Source organism: Anolis sagrei, chromosome Y (assembly GCF_037176765.1).
Source record: "Anolis sagrei isolate rAnoSag1 chromosome Y, rAnoSag1.mat, whole genome shotgun sequence".
Classification (NCBI taxonomy): domain Eukaryota; kingdom Metazoa; phylum Chordata; class Lepidosauria; order Squamata; family Dactyloidae; genus Anolis; species Anolis sagrei.
Window position 1 is genome coordinate 25,786,109 of NC_090035.1, and position 21,559 is coordinate 25,807,667.

The 21,559-nt window shown below is 42.8% G+C and overlaps 1 protein-coding gene across 1 annotated transcript; it reads left to right on the forward strand.

The window, feature by feature from the left end:
• Nucleotides 1-265: 265 nt before the first annotated feature.
• On the forward strand, nt 266-20,353 carry LOC137095103 (E3 ubiquitin-protein ligase ZNF598-like). The gene is made up of 12 exons (XM_067461354.1): nt 266-575; nt 5,534-5,646; nt 6,386-6,515; nt 6,627-6,838; nt 7,696-7,913; nt 8,676-8,793; nt 9,335-9,513; nt 9,611-9,695; nt 13,699-14,441; nt 17,163-17,289; nt 18,219-18,357; nt 19,911-20,353. The coding sequence occupies exons 1-12, from the start codon at nt 360-362 to the stop codon at nt 20,253-20,255; spliced, it is 2,625 nt and encodes an 874-aa protein (XP_067317455.1). The 5' UTR covers nt 266-359; the 3' UTR covers nt 20,256-20,353.
• Nucleotides 20,354-21,559: the final 1,206 nt, after the last annotated feature.

The following is a 21,559-nucleotide window of genomic DNA, read 5'->3' on the forward strand; positions in this document are numbered from 1 at the left end:
AAGTACATAGCAATGTATACATAATCAATGCTTAGTTTCAAATATTTTTAGTGTTTTGAGCTATCACTGTAACAAGAAGAAGAACAGCACTTTCTTGGGTCTTCAGAGGAGGAGGTGCAAGGTTGGGCCTGCCCTTCAGGCGTTTTGGACTTCAACTCCCAGCATTCCTAACAGCCCGCCGGAAGTGGTCATGGCGGAGGCGGGGCGACAAGCGGAAGTGCGGGGTGTCGAGCGGAAGTTCCTCTCTCTTGGTGCGGGAGGGAGGGAGGCAGGAGGAAGGAGGGAGGGAGGAAGGAGCGGTTGCTAGGCTGCGCGCGGGGCCGAGTGGGCCTGCCTCAGCCGGGGCGGCCTGCCCTGCCATGGCTTCCACGCCGCTCCCGCCAGCGGCTTCTCCTTCGGCCGCGAAGGCGCCTCCGTCCCCGGCTGCCGGGCCCTTGTGCATGCTGTGCTGCGGGGAGCTGGAGGTGGTGGCGCTGGGCCGGTGCGAGCACCCTGTCTGCTTCCGCTGCTCCGTCCGGATGAGGGCCCTCTGCGGCGGGAGGTACTGCGCCGTCTGCCGCGAGGAGCTCGACCAGGTACTATTCCCCTGGGCCACGGCCAACTTCGGCCCTCCCTCCCGTCCTCCAGCTTGTCAATATCTCTCTTGAATTGTGGTGCCCAGAATTGGACACAATATTCCAGGTGTGGTCTAATCAAAGCAGAATAGAGGGGTAGCATAACTTCCCTAATTGTGGGAGTGGAAGTGCAAAACACCTGGAGGGAGAGAGGGCTGAAATTGGCCCTGGCCTGTATTAGCCTTTGAGGTCGTTCAATAAGGGAAACACTGGGTTGATTATCTATTATTGTTACTATTATTATCTATTATTATTATTATTATTATTATTATCATCGTCATCATTGGAGAGCCACACTTAGTTACTTCTGTATTTTTATACCTGCTGAATGAGTTATTTACGAGGCCTGATTGATAATACGTTTTAGCCCATGTTGTTTTATATTATTTTATATTATTCACATTCTATTTGTGTATTTTAAATCTGACTATTTCAATTGGACTGTTTTGTTTGTTTTATCATGTTACTGCACTTAGCATTGAATGTTTGCCCATTTGTTTTTTTGGAAGCCGCCCCATGTGGAGAAAGAGGGTGGGTTAGAAATAAAGATTATTATGATCATCATCATCATCGATGGTTACTCTGTTATTATTATTATGATCATCATCATTATCACCATGGAAGAAGTGCCATTAGGGCACCCTAGGGGTGAGAAAAGCGGTATAGAAATACTGTAAATAAGTTAATAATAAATAAATCAATTATTACTCTATTATTATAATTTTATTATTGTTATAATTATTACTCTTATCATAATTATCAATTACTCTATCATTGTTATAGTTTTATTATTGTTATTAATAAAATCAATTATTATTGTTATTATTATAATCAATTATTACTCTATTTTTATCATTTATTATTACTCCATTCTCATTACCATCAGTTATTACTCCATTATTATGATCAACAGTTGTTACTCTGTTGTTATTGTTATAATTAATTAATACTCTATTAGTGTTTGATGGGGTTCCTCATTCAGCAGCTAATAGTGGAAGTGATCCTGGCCTGTTTACACTATTTTGTATTATTATTCTTACATTCAGTGATTAATAGTTGAAGCAGCCCTGGCCTGCTTCAACACTATCTGTCTGTCTGTCTATCTAAAAGCACAGTATATCACAGCAAATGAGATCTATACACTGTAGTTCGTATCAAAAAATCACAAGTCGAACACTTCCGTAGTGTCTAGGACTGTGTGATGTATTTTCGAATGATACGAGCAGATCCAAGTAAGGTGGCCTTTTGCAGTTGACAGATCGTGATTTTGTCGATGTTTATTGTATACAATAAACTGAGATCTTTTGACACGGCACCCAGTACGCCATTACTACTACTACTACTATTAGTATTATTATTACATTAAGTGATTAATAATTGAAGCAGCCCTGGCCTGCTTACACTATCTATCTATTATTGTTAATATTACTGTTATTTTATTCTTCTTACATTCAGTGATTAATGGTTAAATATCCCTGGCCTGCTTACATATCTATGCATTGTTGTTGTTGTTATTAATTCAGTGATTAATTATGAATAAATAATAATACATAATTATTATTATTAGCCTTTGAGGGGGGTTCCCTATTAAGTGATTAATAGTTGAAGCAGGCGTGGCCTGCTCACACTGTCTCCTCTTCTTGTTCTTCTTCGTCAATCAGTTATCTGTGACCAAAGGAGTCCTGGCCCCAAACATTTCAGAGAAAGTCTGCTTCCACTGTTAATAACTGAATGAGGACCCCCCCCCCCCCCCCCGCCTCCAGACAATGATCATGATGACTTTAAAAAGTATTTGGGATTTCACATTTCCACCCAATTTTGTGTATGCTGTGAGGGTGGGAAAAAGGCAGGGGTCTGTTGTTGTTGTTGCTGTTGTTGTTAATGGAGGGGATTATTATTTAATTATTAGTGGTAGAAGCAGTCCAGGCCTCAAACTTCAGATAAAGACTGCTTCCACTATTTATAATTGAATGGGGAAGCCACCCCAAACAATGACAACAACGATGGATATCTGATCCCCTCCCCTCACTTTGGAGCTACAGATTGAGCACCTTATCTGGACTTCCAAATTATTCTTAAAATGTCCTTATATTTTTGCTTTCCAATTGTTCAGTCTATGCAAGCACAACATTATTGATAACAATGTGATAAAATCGTCTTCCAACGATGTGTCAGGTGTGGTTTTGACTTGGGTTGCTTCTCAAAGGTATTTCATATTGCGCATTTCTTTATATATTCAAAAATTTGAAAGAGGGAATGGTTCCGGTCCCAAGAGTTTCAGATACAGGGTGCTCAATCTGAATTTGTATTCCGTCATGAGATACATTGGAGAGTCCATGCATGACATTCATTTATGTTTCATAGATCGCTGATACACACAGCCTAGAGGTCATTTTATACAATATTTTAAAAGTATTTTTGCACATGGAACAAAGTTTGTGTCCATAGAATCTTTAGAACCTCCATAGCTGACTCGTCTTCAATGTTCCCGAAATTGACCTCATACTATTTAATCCAAATATGATGCTATCTAATGTCCCATCAATTTTGATGTTTGTGCAACAGGTCTCTGATTTCATGTTGTTTCTAATGTGCTCATTTTATTTTTGAAAGACCTGTTTCTTTTCCTTGAGGTTACATCTCCGAATGGTCTTGGATTGAAAGGCCGGTAAAGCCAGACAATTCAGATGTTTCCTGTATAGAAAGGATAGAAGTACAGGTTCACCCTGTTAGATTATGCACTTCCTTCCAACTCAGGCCAATTCTGTGTTTGCAAGTGAAGCCTGTTTCGTTTCTCAATCTTTCCAAAGTAAATTCCCCCAAATGGTGATGATATTACTTTCCAAATATCATCACCATTTGGGGGAATTTACTCTGTCCAGGTCAGAACAGGCTCTGTCTTATGACTCTATCAGTGATTAAAGTTTTTCAATGGTATCATTCTACTGTGTGGATGGTCACTCTGACACCTTTTTCAAGGAAGCCTTGTGAGCTTGCCCTTGTCATGCCCTGGGATGTTGCCTGCATTTTGTTTGCATTGTGCTCCAGCTGTTGCCAAGTTCAAGAGTCAGGCACAGTGATCATGTTATTTGATCATTTGGGGGTTTTTTTGGTGGAAGTTGTTCTTTAGAACCAGGAATAGAGGAAAGACATGAGATGGCATTAGGTGTTCAGAGAGCCAAGAAACACCCTCTCTGTTGGGGGTTTACCAACATCTTATAAAACTCTTGAGGATCCAGATCTTGGATATTGAAAGAATATTTCCTTCCAAGCCCCTGCCCTTAGTTCAGCTTCTCTGGGGACAATCTTTTAGAAACCAGTAGTCCCAGGATTATAAGTAGCTGTTCTGTATTTTCCTGTTGCAACTCATAACCAGCAATTGTAGACATGGTTTAATAGTTAAGCAAGTGTAACGCTTGGCATCATGTTGTGCCATGGGGCTACTAGTTATGGCTTTGCAAGTTGAATTGGAAATTCTAGGTCTTGAAGCATAACCCAGCAAGGTTCCTTTTTAAGACATACAGCCTGTCCTTGTGTATCTCACCCATTACTGTGAATTTTGACAGACCGTGCTTCTCAATGGGGCTCGTTTCTTATATCATTGCTTTGTTGTTCTTCCAGTGTGTTCTCAAATCTATGGCAAACCTTTCACAGGGTTTTATTGGCCAGATTTGTTCAGAAAGTGGTTGCCTTAGCCTTCCTCTGAAGCTAAGAGAGTGATTTTCAGAGTCTGTCACCTGTTTCTTTAAACTGGATATGTCAAGGAGAAACCCAGAAAGCTTTGAAATTTGCTTCCTGTCCATCCGGCTTACCTTGAGGCTGCTCTTCCCCCGTTTTGCTCAGGAGAGCTCCCCAAACCCACATTCTTGTAGTATGACTCCCTCCCTTGCCTTTCCTTCCAGTCCAATTAGATGATGTCTCCCATTTATTCTTGGTACAGTGTGTCACCAGCCAGAGGCATTTCCTTTTTCATAACTCTCAAATTGTAGGGAAAGAGAGAAGGCCATTAGGGCATCAGCAGGGAGGAAGCAACCCAGAGATCTCCGGGAAACCTCCTTTCCAACTTAGCTGGAAATGCTAGATTATTGTAACCCCTGTTCCTTCTACATGAGCTCACCCTGCCTTCAAAACAATGGAAACCATCTGTTCCTCCAAATCGGGGGTGTTTTTAGAAGGTAGAATGAGTCAGTTTATGCTGGTGACTTGAGAAAACTGAAACTTTAAGCAGACCATGTGGTTTTTAGAAATGACACCCTTTGTTTCCTGCTTTGAGTCTTTTCTGTATCTGTTCAGACATTTTGATCCAGCAGTGATTATTCAGTTTGAACACAAAGCCTAGTGTCTCAAACGTTAGGTTGCTTAAATAGCTCACCTGGGTAGAACTAGTAGATTCAGTTATCCTTCCACGTTTGGAAGTAAAGCATTCATAGATTTGATAATTTGCAGATGACTATGCTTGCCGTGACCCTATATGTGACCAAAAAAGTATATTCTCCCTTAGTATTTCAAGGTCTTCAGTGTGATTCTTCAGTCAATGTTTTCCGGAAGTTGGCCATAGAACTGCACTGGAGGACTTAGAAATACTGAGAGAGAAAAAATATAGCAGATTTATATTTGTGGTTTTTCCACTTTCTCACAGGGATCCTATGTTCTCTGACTCCAGCAAAAATTGAGGTGTTTTTTTCCTCATTTTTTTCCCACCTTGGGAAGCAGTGACATATCCCACTTTTCTTTCCTCTCTGGAAATCATATGGCAAAAATTAAATCTCTGTTTATCTGGGATCAGAATTTGTTCCTCCTGCAGCTACCATCAGCACTCCCTTAGTCTGTGTTCTTTCCTTGATGATTTCCATTGGACCCATGCTGATCTATTTGTATTTTGGCACATGCTTTAACTCTCCTCCCCCTGTCCTGTTTAGGTGGTCTTTGGGAGGAAGCTGACATCATTCTCCACAATCAACCTCAGCCAGTTGCAGCATGACAAGAAATATGACATCTATTTTACTGATGGAAAAGTTTGTGCTCTCTATAGGTAACTGCTCTTTAGCATGCTTCCTTTAATGAATAAATGGTTTATTGTGCCAGCTATAGACCACGACATCAAATAATGTAGAACTTTTAAAAGTACAGTATACAATTTCCAATAGAAACATTAAAACTTATTCTATAAACTAGCTCTTTAAAATTACAGTAGCAGTGAAATCCCCATAGGCATGATAACAATAACTATATCTGATTTGTATTGTCCCAAACTGTTTCCTTAGCGGAGGCTAGAAATGAAAACAGAAACAGCTTCCTTTAGTGAGAATAGGAATGCCAAATAAGCAGCTGCGTAAATGCTTTTGCTTTCTCAGTGCCAGGAAGTTAAGGATGAAAATATGTGCCTGATGAAAGGAAAAGAACTAAGCAAGACTTCCATGTTCAAGAGAAAAGTGTTCCGTGTCCATCTAGCAAACAGGCAGAAGCAGAATAAATATTGCAAATGAGCAGCATTTATGTGCAAGCATGTGTTCATGAGATGTAGTTATATGCAATGCATGTTGGCTTAATAAATAAACTTGCATCATGTTATTCTAAGCCTATCCTCCATTAATTAGCATGCATTTGCAAATCAAAATAAAATCTGGCCCACACTCGAGACACTTAGGAAACAGTGGCATTTATTTTTTAAATGACTGTGAGAGATATTTGCACTTCTCATGAGAAGCAAAGGGGGTTGTATTGGGAAAAAGCTCTCTGCAACTGTTTTTTTGGGGGCTCTTTTTTTCCAGGAAGCTTTTGCAGCATGAATGCCCAATCTGCCCGGAAGCCAGGCCTTTTGCCACTGTTGGGGACTTGGAGCAACATATGAGGAAGCAGCACGAACTCTTCTGCTGCAAACTCTGCCTGAAGCACCTAAAGGTAAGTGGCCACGAGGCCTCAGGAGCAATTGGAGTCAAGAGGAACCTCTTGCTGCCTGCCACAGCACAAAGTCTCTGCTTTCTCTCTCTCTCTCTCCCACTTGCATTCTAGATCTTTACCTATGAGCGCAAGTGGTACTCACATAAGGACCTGGCTCGGCATAGGATCCACGGGGACCCCGACGACACATCTCACCGCGGCCACCCCTTGTGTAAATTTTGTGATGAGCGCTATTTGGACAACGATGAGTTACTGAAACACCTGAGAAGAGACCACTTTTTCTGCCACTTCTGTGATTCTGACGGCGCACAGGAATATTACAGGTTTGTGCACAGCAACAGCCTGGGCCTACTATGTCCTCTTAGAAATGAGCCACTGGTTCTCCCCAGGCCCAGCTCTGTGTTGATTTGTCTCCATTTCTATCTATCTATCTACCATTTTATTGGATTGTATAGGTACAGTATAACTGTCACAATTATATTACAGAAGTATTAAACAAAATCAATTAATACAAGTGAAAGGGATTGCATAGTGTTCTGGTATAGCTCAAATTCTACTTCTTTCTAATTCCATCTTAGTATCCTACTTATACCTTTCTCCTTATTAGTCCTCCCTCCAGGAACAGCTGTGATTCAATTTTGGCTTTTATCCTATTTGTTGTATCATGGAGATGGTCTGATTTAGTTCCTTGTATTTTCCTTTCCCCTTCACTTTGGCTATCAGTTCTTTTGAGACCCAATTGTTCATAGGATATCTATTTATTTAATAATATAATCCTGAAGCATAGTCTGCTAAATATTCATGCCACTTTTAATTTCCCATTTTTTGTGCTCTTTCCATCCCAGCACAAACGTTGCTTGTTCCGCTCCTATCATATATTTTATAATACCCAATCTTTATTACAATCTTTTCCTTCCATTTTCATGGCAAAAACTAGTTCTTATTCAGCTCTGTTTGTAGCCCAGATATTTCTTCCATTTCACCCTTTGTTGTATCTTGTCACCACATATGTGTAAAGGTTCCTATTTCGGCACATTTATACCAAGACACTTTGTTGTGCTTTTGATAATATAAGCTAATTGGTTAGGTGTTCCATTTCTGTTTTTGCTGGTGCAAATGCATCTGTGTTTTTGAGTTTGCTGATCAGTTAACAGGCACTGCCTCTATTTCTCCACTGTAGCGATTACGAATACCTCCGGGAACACTTCTGCGAGAAGCATTTCCTCTGTGAAGAAGGCCAGTGCAGCACCGAGCAGTTCACCCATGCCTTCCGGACTGAGATAGACTACAAGGCCCACAAGATGGCCTGCCACAGCAAGAACCGGGCAGAGGCCCGGCAGAACCGGCAGATTGACCTCCAGTTCAACTATGCGCCAAGGCATCAGCGGAGGAACGAGGGTATGCTAGACTGGCTGGTTTTTTCATTTTTCAATAATTTTTAGAGGACAAGGGTTAACTTTCAAATTCTACAGCTATAGGGTACTTGTAATGTTTGCTTTGTGCATGTTTCCCTGGCAGAGGAAAAATACTGAATACAGATGTAGATGTAGGATGCAGTGTGTTTCAGAGTCTTGGCTTTCTTAATGGGCAAGGATTTGCTTGGTTGAATCATAGAAAGCATGATTGAATAATGTCTGTGGAAAGTCTTCTGGCTTTTTTTCATATCCAAGAAGACTTAACTAGCAGGCCATTGTTGTTATTATTTTACTACTACTAATAATAGTAATTTTTTCTCATATCCAGGACAACTTGAGAAATACAAGTTACTTCTGGTGTGAGAGAATTGGCTGTCTGCAAGGACGTTGCCTAGGGGATGCCTGGATAATTCTGTGGGAGGCTTCTCTCATGTCCCTGCATGAGAAGCTGGAGCTGACACACAGGAGCTCGCCCTGCTCCCCATATTCGAACCATCAACCTTCCGGTCAGCAGCCAGCACAAGGGTTTAACCCATTGCACCACCAAGGGCTCCTAATAATAATAATAATAATTTTTATTTCTTACTCACCTCTCCTTATGGCTTGAGGGAAACAAGTTAGGTCTTGGAGAGCATGCAGTCCACCTCTGTTGTAGCATGTTGTAATCCTCTGTGGTGTGGAATATTAATCCTTTGGGAAAAAGGGGCATTTTGAGGCTGATGCGCCCTGTATCTTCTAATTCCAGGTGTCGTGAGCGGGGAAGACTACAAAGAGGTTGATCGATACAGCCGCCAAATGAGAGGAGGCAGGACAGGCTTGCGAGGTGGTCAACAAAACAGGAGGGGCAGCTGGAGATACAAAAGGTAATGTTGCCTTGGGGGGGGGGGGGACTTGCAAGTTGGAAAACAGTTTGTGAGAAGGAATTTAAACTGGGAAACAGGAGTGTAACCTCTGCATCGTTTCAGGATGCTCCTGGAACTTGCTGACAGAACTAGACTACTCTTGTGGCAAAAGCTTTCAGCACCTTTTCCAGATTGTTTCCATTTATACAATACATGGTGTAATTTTCATTTTGTGAAATACTTCCCAACAGTTCTTTTCAAAATAAACCAACCACCTGGAAAGTACAGAATAAGTTGTTACGTAATAAATTCTGCCTCTGATTGCAGCTTGTGTGCTCTGCCTTTGATCAGCAGATGTTCTCTGTGATAATAGAAATTTCCATCTTGCTAGTGGTCTCTTCCTGAATAATTTGTTCCTACCAGCCCTTGGTGTGTCCTGCCAAGCTGCCCCCAATTTGTTCTCTAGTGAAGAGGGACTGCCTTCCTGTGCTTTCAGAAGAGGGGAGAACATTTTGCCTTTCCTGGCTCACTTTATTCCTGCTGCTTTAAAAAAAAAAAACAGGGAAGAAGAAGACCGAGACATTGCTGCAGCAGTCAGGGCTTCAGTCGCTGCCAAAAGGCAAGAGGAGAAAAAGCGCGGGGAAGAAAAAGACGAGAGTGTCCATGGGAAGAAGGAGGATGCAAAGGACCCAGACTTGAACGCCTTAAAGCGAGGACAAAAGCCTCAGGCTGAAGCACCAGGTGAGCCACCCATGGGATCAGAAGGTAGCCTACCTAGAAGAAAGGACTCTTCAGAGGCCTTCTTAGTTCAACCTGCCTTTCTCTTCTTTCTCCCAAGCTTCCAAGGAAGCCTTTCCAAATGCCGTTCTGAACCAGGAAGACTTCCCTGCTATTGGCACGCCGGTTGTGGGCTGTCTGCAGAGGTGAGGTCTTGATTTGGCGGGGCCAGGCTCAAGCCAGATTTATGTAGGTTCATGTAAAATAATTTATGCAAGTAAGATCAAAGAAGTGGCTTGGGGAAAGTTGCAAGTTAGACTCTCTTTGGTAGTTATGGCCATTGTCCCCCTCCGTATCAAACATCCTGTGACACACCAGCCTTCTCCTTGCTGATGGAAAGTGGAGACAGTGCAGCAAAGTGCCTGGTTACTTTCCCATAGCCAGAGGCAAAATGATAATACCTGCTAAGTGGTCCTTGTGGATGTAATTGTTTGTGTTTGGCTCTGTGGCCTTCTCTATTCACTCTCTTCCTCTTCACAGAGCATGGAGGAGCATTGGGAGGTAGCTTTCATGGGGGGGGGGGGGAGCAACCTTTGCATCCACCAAAAAGGGATATAGGCAGACATATACAGTGTAATTAGATCTGGATAGGGCACTGATAAGATATAGGAATGTTCTTGTTCTGCTGTCTAAGGCCAAAATTCCATTTCTCAAGCAGCCCTCCCTATAAAACTTATGGACTAATTGTCACAGAGCTGTTTGTGGAGTTATCACTTAGGCTCACTTCAGAGTGTGTTATTCTGATCATGGAGCTAGCAGACAGCCAGAATGAGGGTGGGCATGGGATGGGAATTTCATCTGCATCAAAAAAGAAAGAGCTTGTTCCCTCAGAAATCAAAATTGTTTCCCCTCCATGACTCTTCATCAGGAGGTCTCCCAAGCCTCTCTTCCCCTTGTATTCTGATCCACACTTTGCACATGCCCTAGAATCCCCAGCACTTGGGTTTTGGGCCATTCTCGGAGCAGTGGGTTCAAAGGGCAGGAAAGGAGATTCCACCTGAATATCAGAAAAAAATTCATAGGAACTGTTCAAGGGTGGAAGTCGCTGCCTCGGAGAGCAGCAGAGGCTTTTTTTGGGGGGGATTTTTAACAGAATCTGGATGGATAGCTGTGGTGAGTGCTTTAATTTAGTTTTTCCTGCATGGCAGAATGGGTTTGGACTGGGTGGTTTTTAAAGATCCCTTTGAAACTCTAGGATTCAGAGGCTGGCTGTCCATCTGCCACTGGGGATTTAATTGTGGTTTTCCTGCATGGCAGAATGGGGTTGGACTGGGTGGTTTTAGAGATCCCTTCAACTCTAGGATTCTATTTAGAAACAAATCCAAATCCTCTGCCTCTTGGGAAAGTGGATTTGAACTTGACCACCACCATACGACCCAGTAGCAACCCAGAGTCCCAAGCAAGTTCATGGCCTCAGGGCTCCCTGCATTTATGCAAAATGTTTGTTTTGGGAAATGGCATTCATAACCTTTTGAGGAAAAAAACACCTTTTGGAGTTCATAACTTTTTAGAAAAGCGTGACCTTTCAAAGAAGAGCCAAAAACCCTTTAGAGTACTTCTATTGTGGTATACAACCAGATATAATTATGCAAGGTAATGGTTTCAGTTGTTAGAATCAATAATCTGTTATCTCTGATATGTTAGGAAAACAGATTTGCCAGTGCATCAAAATAGCAGAGCTTCAGAAGTGTTTTTCAATGTCCAAAAATATATCTACTCTCCCCATAAAAATGACTTGTTTATATTATGCACTCAAGAGACGAAATAAAGTAGACTTTGTATAATAACATATTTTGTTTACTCACAACTTTCATGTATTCAGCATACACAGTTTTAAAACCTATCCAGTTTCAGATAGGTTTGAGATAAATCTCTGTGCTATCTGGCCAGGGCTTCTCTTACAGCAAAAACAGCAAATAAGTGTGTGTGACGATGAGTATTTTTATTTTTATGGTTATGTGTTGTTTAAACAGTAGTTAATAAATTGTAAGTATGTAGGATTATATTTTGTTAGAAATGGTGGCTGGCTTGGCTTAAGCTGAGTTGCCATAACAATGGGGGTGAAGCCAACTGTCACCTAACTGCACATCTGTTCAAATTAAATCATTTATTTCGGTCATTGACCAGCACAGGAAATAATAACATTTTCATACAAACTTGGTATGTTTGGTACATTAAAAATATAAATATAACTACTGAAGCACAATATGGGTGAGGGAGCAGAAGGGAAGGGGAAACAGGGTAAAAACATACAATGCCCAGATCCATCACCAAATTTTAGATTCAGAGAAGAAGATTATTGGACACACAGTTAACTTTTGGGACTAGTCATTCCCTGACGGATTTTGTATGCTGCTGCACAGAACTTTGCAACATTGTAGGTTGTAGCTGAATTAATATCTGCAAGTAGCATGGAGGTATAAAATTGTCCTGAATGGCCTGGGTGCTTGTATAACAGAGGTAAGATAAGCCTCGCACGGATATCCCTGTAGAACGGGCACTGAAGGAGCACATGTTCTATTGTTTCTACATAACCCGAGTCACAGGGGCAGAGTCTCTCTGGGAAAGGGATCTTCCAGTAGCGGCCTTCGAATACAACTGATGGGAGAGCGTGGCATCGAGCCAGGGTGAAAGCCCTTCGATGAATGGGAACCTCTAAGTTTGTTAAATATGCCATAGGGGAGGCAAGATATCTGCTGTCTTCATTGATAAGGAAAGTTTGAACCGAGGCCAGATCTAGTTGGCGCTCTGTGTCTGGTATACGTTGTTTAATAAGTGCTTTGGCTTTATTGTAATCCATAGTGAGTAGTAGACCTTGAGAAAATCCCAATGAGGAGATTTTTTATGCTACCACCTGCTTCCATGTCGATTTGAAGTCATCCTTCATAGTTAGTGGGGCAAGACCAAAGGGTGCACGGGATAGTCTGAGCCAGAGGTTGAGTATGGCCACCCACACCCTGGCCTCCACTCTCATAAAGCCCATCTCTAGTCGCAGGGTGGCATTAGAAACGCATTTAGGGACCTGCAAGGCCGATCTCAGAAACTTTGACTGAACCAGCTCTAATGGGGCAAAACTGGGGAAGGGGCCCAGCTGAGCACCATACAAGAGTTGGGCTAATGACTTGGCTTCAAACAGCTTGAGTGCATCTGTTTGAAATAGGCAGTCTGTGATCGTTAGAATTACAGAGAAGACTGAAATCTCTGGTGGGAGATTAAGGGAACTAGTCTGTGACCGTTAGAGTTACAGAAAGGACTGATTTCTCTAGTGGGAGAAACAGGGAAGAGTATGTGACTCTAACGAGTTGCAGAGAAGACTGAAATCTCTGGGTGGAGATTCAGGAAACAAATTTGTGACCAAAAGGGTTACAGGAAAGGATACAGTAGTGATAAAACTACAGGGGGTGATTGATTCTGGGTTAAGAATCAAGGTTTGACTGGGAGCCAATTCTGTTAAATCAGCCTTTTAGCTTATTTGTTTTATTAGGACAGTTGTCCAGGAAAGATAAAACTGCTTACAGAAACCTCTTAAAGTCTGTACCTAAAGTTACTCATGAAACCTTACTGTTGTAACCAAGTTTGTGCCTCTAGTGAAGAAATGTTGAATCGGTTATATTCTAATAAAACTTGTTACTGTTCTTTTTTACAAGCCTTGCCTCTGTTACCCTTACTTCTAAGCCAAAAAGCCTGCACAAGGAGAAAATCCCAATGAGGAGATTTTCAGTAGATTTTCAGAATTTTGTCAAATCAAGAACCAAATTAGAGCTACGCTATCAAATAAATAAATACTTCCGTAAATAATAGTCCCTTTATAAACCAGCTCCTAAGCTGATATGGGTCATTGCCCGGCTTCCTCACAAATTTGGTGACAGTAATTTTACGCTCCTTCACAGTGTGTGATCTAAGGTCTGAAGTAATCTGTAGTCTGTAATAGTCTGAAGTGATCCTATGGTCTGCAGCCCTTTTTATAACTTCCCAGGAACCATAGAATGAAGGACGCTGCATACTAGAACATATATACAAAAAATAAGCAACAGGATAATAGATAAACATATCACTAGTGGAGGATTGAAGAAGGTTGTCATTTCCAACAGTTTGCGGTTGCATGGTATTGTACAGGGTGAGTCCTCACGTGCGATATTCCCCTTGCAGCTCCTCCCAGCCAGCCCCGGTCAAGCTGGATGAAGAAGACTTCCCCAGCCTCTCTTCCTCCTCCGCTCCTGCCACTTCTTTGGCCCTCTCCTTGAGCTATACAGTCACCGCCAAGAGGTCTGCCTTCCAGGAGGAGGACTTCCCGGCCTTGGTGTCCCGCGCCCAGCCGAACCCGGTCTCGGCCCTCACCTCCGCCTGGAGCTGCAGCTCTGGCAAAAATGTGGCCCGGGCCGTAGCCACCGTTAACCCCAGCCAACCGCCTCGGAAAGCAGCCCCAAGTGGTGGCGCAAGAGGGAGCAAAAAGACCAAGGCAGTACTTCTTTCTGGAGATGAGGAGGACCGAAGTGGCGGTGGCCTCACCACCCAGGAGATCCACGCGGCCCCAACTATGGTGGACGTTTCCTCCTTGCTGGCCACCTCCAGTTCCCAAGGGTTCATTAGAGTGGGCCGGAAGAAGGAGGTTGGGGCGGAGAAGTCAAAGGCGGCCTCGCCCCCCACGTTACAGGAAGCCATGCCTGACCTGGCTTCGGGAAAGACGGGGCCGGATGTTAAGCCCTCCCCTGACCTCACTCCAGCAGCAGCTGTTGTGAATGGCCACTCTGAGAAGGCCTTCCTCCCTAGTCAGGCTTCCAAAGAGCTCCCCGTCCTCAAGAAGCCCCCTTCCCCGAACCAGGTCCCATTGCCTCAAGAAGATTTTCCTGTCCTTGGAAACGCAGGACCGCCCCAAATGCCTCCCCCTCCAGGTAAGGACTGCAGGTGGGAATTCAGAATGCACCATAAGATTAGGAGTTCTGTTTCATTAATCCCAAAAATGTTTAAAAATGCCAGGTGGCTACAAAAATGGATTCCATATGTGCTTGAATGAGATTCAGGAGCAAAGCCTGAGCTCTTCCTTTCATATGGACTGGGTTATGGCTGTTTTACCGCCAGACCCCTTAACATGTGCAAAGGGCCATGCCACCAGCTGTGGTTGAGAAAGTACGGGACTGTAGGCCTTAATGTCCTGCCAAAAATACATTTTATGATTATGTGTTTTGAACTATGCATGCCTCTCCTCGAGCAGATAAAAGATAATAATAATAATAATAATAATAATAATAATAATAGTATTTGTATTTCACCCTATAACTCCGAGGGGAATCAGGGCGAATTCCAACATAACAACGGCAAACATTCAATACCTTCATAAAACAAGTACTGATATAAAATCCCAGAGAAACCTAGCATATGAAAATAACATTAAGAAGTTGTCGAAGGCTTTCATGGCCGGAATCGCTCAGTTCTTGTGGGTTTTTTCGGGCTATATGGCCATGTTCTAGAGGCATTTCTCCTGACGTTTCGCCTGCATCTATGGCAAGCATCCTCAGAGGTCTGCTGGAGCTGGGTGAAATACAAATTCCACAGATATATAAACCCCTTTTTCCCAGCTCCAGCAGACCTCTGAGGATGCTTGCCATAGATGCAGGCGAAACGTCAGGAGAAATGCCTCTAGAACATGGCCATATAGCCCGAAAAAACCCACAAGAACTGAACATTAAGAAGATTTTTTTTCCTGTTCCTGGTTTGAAAGTATTATTTCCTCTTTAATTGTGTGGTACTTACTTTAAAACTAGTTGTTCTACTCCAGAAACTTTGTTTTTGTGGCTGCCACAAACTGTTGAATTAGTTGAGACTCTGTGAGATATTCATTGAAAAACTATAGCAAAATGGTCTGCAGGGAGTCTCACAAAAACAAGTTTTTGAAGTTTAATAAACCTTTTCCATGTTTTTGTGATAGAACCAATTAGGAATGGATATCCAGGAAAGGTTATCCAGGAACAAAAATCACGTTACGTAGTGTTGTCGTTGTTATTATATTTCTTTAAGTCATTTCTCTACATAAACATCTATTAAAATTAGATGCATCTTAGTATCGCAGGTGTATCTTATGTTTTTCCATTAGTAGCAATGGCACTGTGTTTGCCAATCAATGGTTTCATACAGTTGAAGAAATGGAGGGTATTATTATTATTATTATTATTATTATTATTATTATTATTATTATTTGAAACACAGCAAGATGAGTCCACAGCAAACAAGATCACTCTGCTGGCTGTTGTATTGGATCACACGTTGACATTTCCCAAGTGTCTAGGACTGCATGATGTATCGGCGAATAATGTGTGCAGATCCCAGTAGGGTGGCCTTTTGCAGCTAACAGATGGTAATTTTGTCAGCGCCAATTGTGTTTAAGTGCAGGCCAAAGTCTTTAGGCACTGCACCCAGTGTGTCGATCACCACTGGGACCACCTTGACTGGCTTGTGCCAGAGTCTTTGTAGCTCGATCTTTAAATCCTCATACTGTGTCAGCTTTTCTAGTTGTTTTTCTTCAATCCTGCTGCAACATCAATGATCCATACTTCATTTTTTAATACGATTGTGAGGTCAGGAGTATTGTGCTCCAAAACTTTGTCAGTCTGAATTCGGAAATCCCGGAGTAGTTTGACATGTTCATTTTCTGTAAAAAAAAATCGGCTTGTGATCCCACCACTTCTTTGTCGCAAGCAGATCTTATTTGTGGCACAAGTTTCAATGTATCATTTGAGCAACGATGTTATGGTTCTGCTTGTAGTCTATCTGCGTGATCTTCTTGCAGCAGCTGAAGATGTGATTTATTGTTTCATATGCTTCCTTGCAGAGTCTACACATTATTATTATTATTATTATTATTATTATTATTATTATTATTATTATTATTGCTGTTAATCAGATTTCCCAGGAACAGATTCCGAGCATCGCTAAATTCTCTGAACAGCTCATTCTGGGATGAAATAGAATTGAACCCAAACCTTCACACAAATCAGACAGGACATTCTTAATACTTTATTTATTTATTTATTTTATCAAAAGCATTGCATAAATAAGTATAAAACTGATAAAAATAGAAGGACCAAAATCATCTAAATATTTTTTGACCAAAAACGGGCAACAGCGCCCGTATTGTCTGTAGGTTTAAACAGTTCTTCCTCTGTACATGAGGCATGGTATTATGAGCAAGCATACAGATGCGGAGTTGTTTGTTCTGCTCTACAGTCGCACAAGGTGGAGGATTCTTTTAGGTAGTGCCAATTTGCCAGGTTGTTTTTTGATCTGTCCACTCTTAATACTGAGACAGGCCACCTAGCTGAGTTTTTACCTATTTGGGCAGGAAATGGCTCTCCAAGGCCTTTAACAATTATTTTCCCTGAGAGCCTTTAACTGGAATTGAGCTAGCACTTCATGCTTACGGTAATCTGTGCCGTTCCCCAGCTTTGGTTCATGGTCCTTAAAATGGTAAAGACTATCTGTGAAAATAACTCAAGGAGGCACTTCTGGCTCAACCTCAGTGCATAGGAAGGAAATTCATGAAGGCCCTAAGGAGCTGTGAATAAAATGCTCGCCTTGGCTGACATCATAATGGCTCTCCTTGGTTCCGAATCTCCTAGGTTTCAACTCTGTGGTGCTGCTTAACCTGCTGCCGCCTCCTGGGCTGTTGGCCCCCCTGAGCAAACCACCCCCAGGCTTCATTCCAATTACACCTGTTTCGGACACTGCCTCTGCTCCTCCAAAAGAGTAAGTGGCCCTTTGAGGCAGCTCCTGCATCATCTCTATTCTACATTTATGTAGTGACGTAGGCTTTCTGTTTGGGGGGAGGCAGCTGCAGCAAAGAAGGAGGCGGGTATTCTCATGGTGGCCCTCGGATTCTGGAGGCGTTTTCTAGAGATCCCTTCCTGTGCCAACAAATGCCTTCTTATTGCCGCAGACCTTTTAGACATAGTTTAATTGACCGCTTTTTGGGCTCACTTTGAGGAACATGCTGCCCCATAGTCCTTGAAATATTTTTTTGTGAATTATATTTGGGCCCTCCCCTCCATTTCAACTGAAGTATGTGATGGAAATACTATACAGCAAGATCCCGTATCTGCAGGGGATACATTTATGGCGAAATCACAGAGGCAACAAAATACCATTGAATTGCCTCATCTCTGGTTCCAACCAGCCATAGCATTGCACTGGAGGACTTAGAAGAGGAAAAGTAATGCAAGTCTGTGCAAGCTAGATCCGCCGATGCAACTTTCAGGGAGAAAGTATACTATAGAGTTGCCTGGAGGGTCATAATACATTTCTAGAGAGACTATTTTCTCTCTGAAAGTGGGTAAAGGGAAAGCATAGATAAGGTTTTCACAATTATAAAGGTCGCTGTAATAGATATGTGAGAGAGGCACTGCTACTTACAAGTTTGGGCACCATTTTACACACTTTGTAATGCCTTCAGAATTAAAATCAGAGGCCATCTTCCTGCACTAAAAAGGGTTTCCTATCTATAATTGCACAACAAAGAGTTTCCTATCCAATTGGTTTCCTAACTGATTGGATTTGGAGCTGGAGAAATGAATTACACCTGCAGCACAGTGTTCTGATGCCTCTCTGTGAGCATCTGCATCAGAAAATATTTTATAAAAGAAACACCTGAAGATACTTCTCCCCCCACCCCTCAACAGGCCAAAACCTTGCCAAGGACCCTACCTGATCCTAGAAAACTTCCAGCAGCGGAACATCCAACTCATCCAGTCCATCAAGGAATTCCTTCAGGAGTCTCAGTTCAACAAATTCAAGACCTATTCGGGGCTGTTTAGGCAGGTGAGGAGCCCACACTTTTGAAGCATTTGCCACCTTTTGCTCATTCCTCACTTCTCTTCATTCCACTCTCAAATAGCTCTTTCCCTCAAGAAATCCTGCCTGTAAATTGAATCTATATTTTTTTCTTAAATGTTTTATTGAATATTCTAAAAGAAAATATCCCATGATTTGTTTCACAAAAAGGGGCTTTTGGAGGGAAAACCTTTCCCCCATTTTGTCTGTATTGTTTATACTGGGCTGTCACATGTCTATTCAAGGTGAAAATTTGGCATGTGGTCTTCTTAAGTTCACAGAGTATAATTCTTTTGTTCTGTTTTGTCCCAAAAGTTGGAGACTGCAATTATCACATATAGTAGTAATCCTCCGTGTTTTCTTTCTAGTTTGGTTTTTTTTTTTTTTCATGTCAGGAGCGACTTGAGAAACTTCAAGTCACTTCTGGTGTAAGAGAATTGGCCATCTGCAAGGATGTTGCCCAGGTGATGCCTGGATGTTTTGATGTTTTGCCATCTTTGTGGGAGGCTTCTCTCATTACACCTGGGGAGCTGGAGTTAACAGAGGGAACACAACCCACTCTCCAGATTTGAACCGTTGACCTATTGGTCAGCACAAGGGTTTAATTTATTATTCAGGTTTCATTCTGATTTCATTATGATGGAACCTTAACAGTTTTTTTCCAGCATATCTAATATTTTATAATGGCATGTTTTAATATTTGTATTATAGTTTATGTATTTTATGTTGATATGTTTACACTTTGTTGTACCCTGCCTCGAGCAGAGGCAGGTAACAAATAATTTGCTGTTGTTGTTATTTGAGTCTAGTATTTCTGGTTCCTTTTGCAAGAACCCCACATAGGGTAAAATGTCCCAACTTTTATCTCACATTTCCAGCATTTTCTAGAGCTACCTTTGCACTCTTTAGAAAGTCTCCCTAGTGTCGAGTGCATCGTCTTGTAGCATTCTTCTTCCAATCCAGTTACGGCATTTCATTAGATAATAGCCACATTTTTAATCCCTTTTTTAAAATCAAAAAGGTGGGTGTGACTATTACGCGGTGAAAAAATTCTACCTTTGAATCTTCTGACTTTTGTATTTATTTTTTTAAAAAGGTTTTACCTGTGAGACAGAAAAAGGAGGGATGATCCAGCCTCAAACAAACAGATCTATTTCTGTTTGCTTGTTTTTTTTAAACGGCCTTGCCTCAGAGAAAGATGGAATGAAGTCCCTTCTTTCTCCCAAGGCAAGGCAGTTTACAAAATGGAATGGAGCTCTTTAGAGGAAGGAGGAAAGATCCAGATTACAGAGACTTCCATTCCAGGTTTTTAAAACTATCTCAAGAGGAAGGAGGGAAGAACCGAGTTCCAGAAACCTCCATTCTATTTATAATTTTTAGATGGTCTTGCCTTTGGGGAAGGAAGGGAAAATCTGCTCCAAACAGTTTTGCGACTATTATGCAAGGAATCTAAAAATACTAATTTCTGCGTATGTAGGTTTCTGAGTTGCCTTCTAACTCTTCCATTTTCTAAAATGTTCAACTCTCCTTCTCTGTTCCAGGGCCAGATTTCTGCAAAGCAGTATTACCGAAGCTGCCAGGAATTGCTTGGCGAGAACTTCCGAAGGATCTTCAGTGAGCTGCTGGTGCTGCTGCCGGACACGGCCAAGCAGCAGGAACTGCTGGCCACCCACAATGAGGCCCGGGCCAAGGCTGGAAAGCCACGGAAGAACCCCCGTAAGGCGGCCTGGCAGCCAGAGCCAGGACTGAACCTGGACTGTTGTGTCTGCTCCACCTGCCAGCAGGTGCTGACTTTGCAGGACATGGCCTCCCACAAGGCCTTGCACTTGGAGCAGGAGGATGAGGAGTTCCCGTCCCTGCAGGCCATCAGCCGGATCATCAGCTAGCTGTGCCAGGTGAACCAATAAAAAAGGGCTGTCTCCATCTTTAAAAAAAAAAAAACAAGCAACACATGCTTCTTGGGGGGCGAGCTCTCAAGAGAGTAGATGGCACTGTGGATGTCTGTGTGAGTTGGAGGGGAAGGAAAAGGCGCTGGCATATTGGGGGGGGCAGTGGAGCCAGGGCAGCTTTTCTGCTTTTTCCAAATAGGCTGGCATCACAGGGTTACAGGCTTTATGCCTTGACTCCTCACCAGAGGTAGGGGATTTGCTGTTTTCTGAATATAGACATGGAGCACAGGTGGGGACGTTTTTACTGAAAAAGATTAGGATGGTTAGCCACAAAGGGGAACCATTGGGAATGGCGAAAAGTGCAGGCAGGAGGAGGCTGGAAGTGATGATAGGCGCAACGAGCCCTGTCCCTCTTCACTCCTTTCTTTATGGCAAATTTGAAGCTGCTGTTAAGCCTTTATATTGTTTTTGGGTAAGAGAATCCTCCTTATTATTCTTCGTGTCGTCTGTGAAATAAGCACCTATGGGTTCTACCTCGCGCATGCGCAGCATTTCGGAAATATACTAGTTAAAAAAGTCTTTTAGAATGAGAAGAATGGCCCGCCCATCGCTCCCCCCCCCCCCCCCCCCGCTCCGTATATAGCCAGCAGGCGTGGCTTCTTGCCAGTTTCCTTTTCCGCGCCAAGCTAGCAGCATCTCTCGGTTTTTCCTCTCGCTTCTTACGGACTTTTGACCATCTTCTGACTACCGACGACCACCTTTCTCCAATCCTGACAAACGGACCGTTTTGTGACCCTCCTTCTGCCTTCTCCCTTTTTCCAGGCCTGATATGTCTTCTCTCTGCTTTAAAAATTGCTCTGCCTGTGGAGCGACGCTCCCCGAAGCAGACAGGCACTCTAAATGCCTTCTCTGTTTGGGGGAATCCCACAACCCCCAAACATGTGATATTTGTCTGGCTTTTACCACCAGAGCTCGTAAAGGGAGAGACGCCAGGCTTAAAGCGCTCCTTTATGAGCGCGCGCTCGCTCCCCAAGCGTCCGCAAATGCCGCTGCTCACCCCTCCTCCTCTCAGGAGCTTCCCCAGCCTCCCTCCCCTCTTGTTGGGGAAAGGCAAGCCTCTCCTTCGGCAATGGTCTCCCCTGCGGAACCGCCGAGAAAAAAGGCTAAAACTTCCAAACAGATCACTAAACCATTGAAATCAAAAGAGAAACCAACTAAGCAAAAAAAGGGACGGCAACTCACTGGCACACAGCCCTTGAGCCCTCCTTCTCTGGAGCCAATGAATCCTTCTCCCGGTTCCA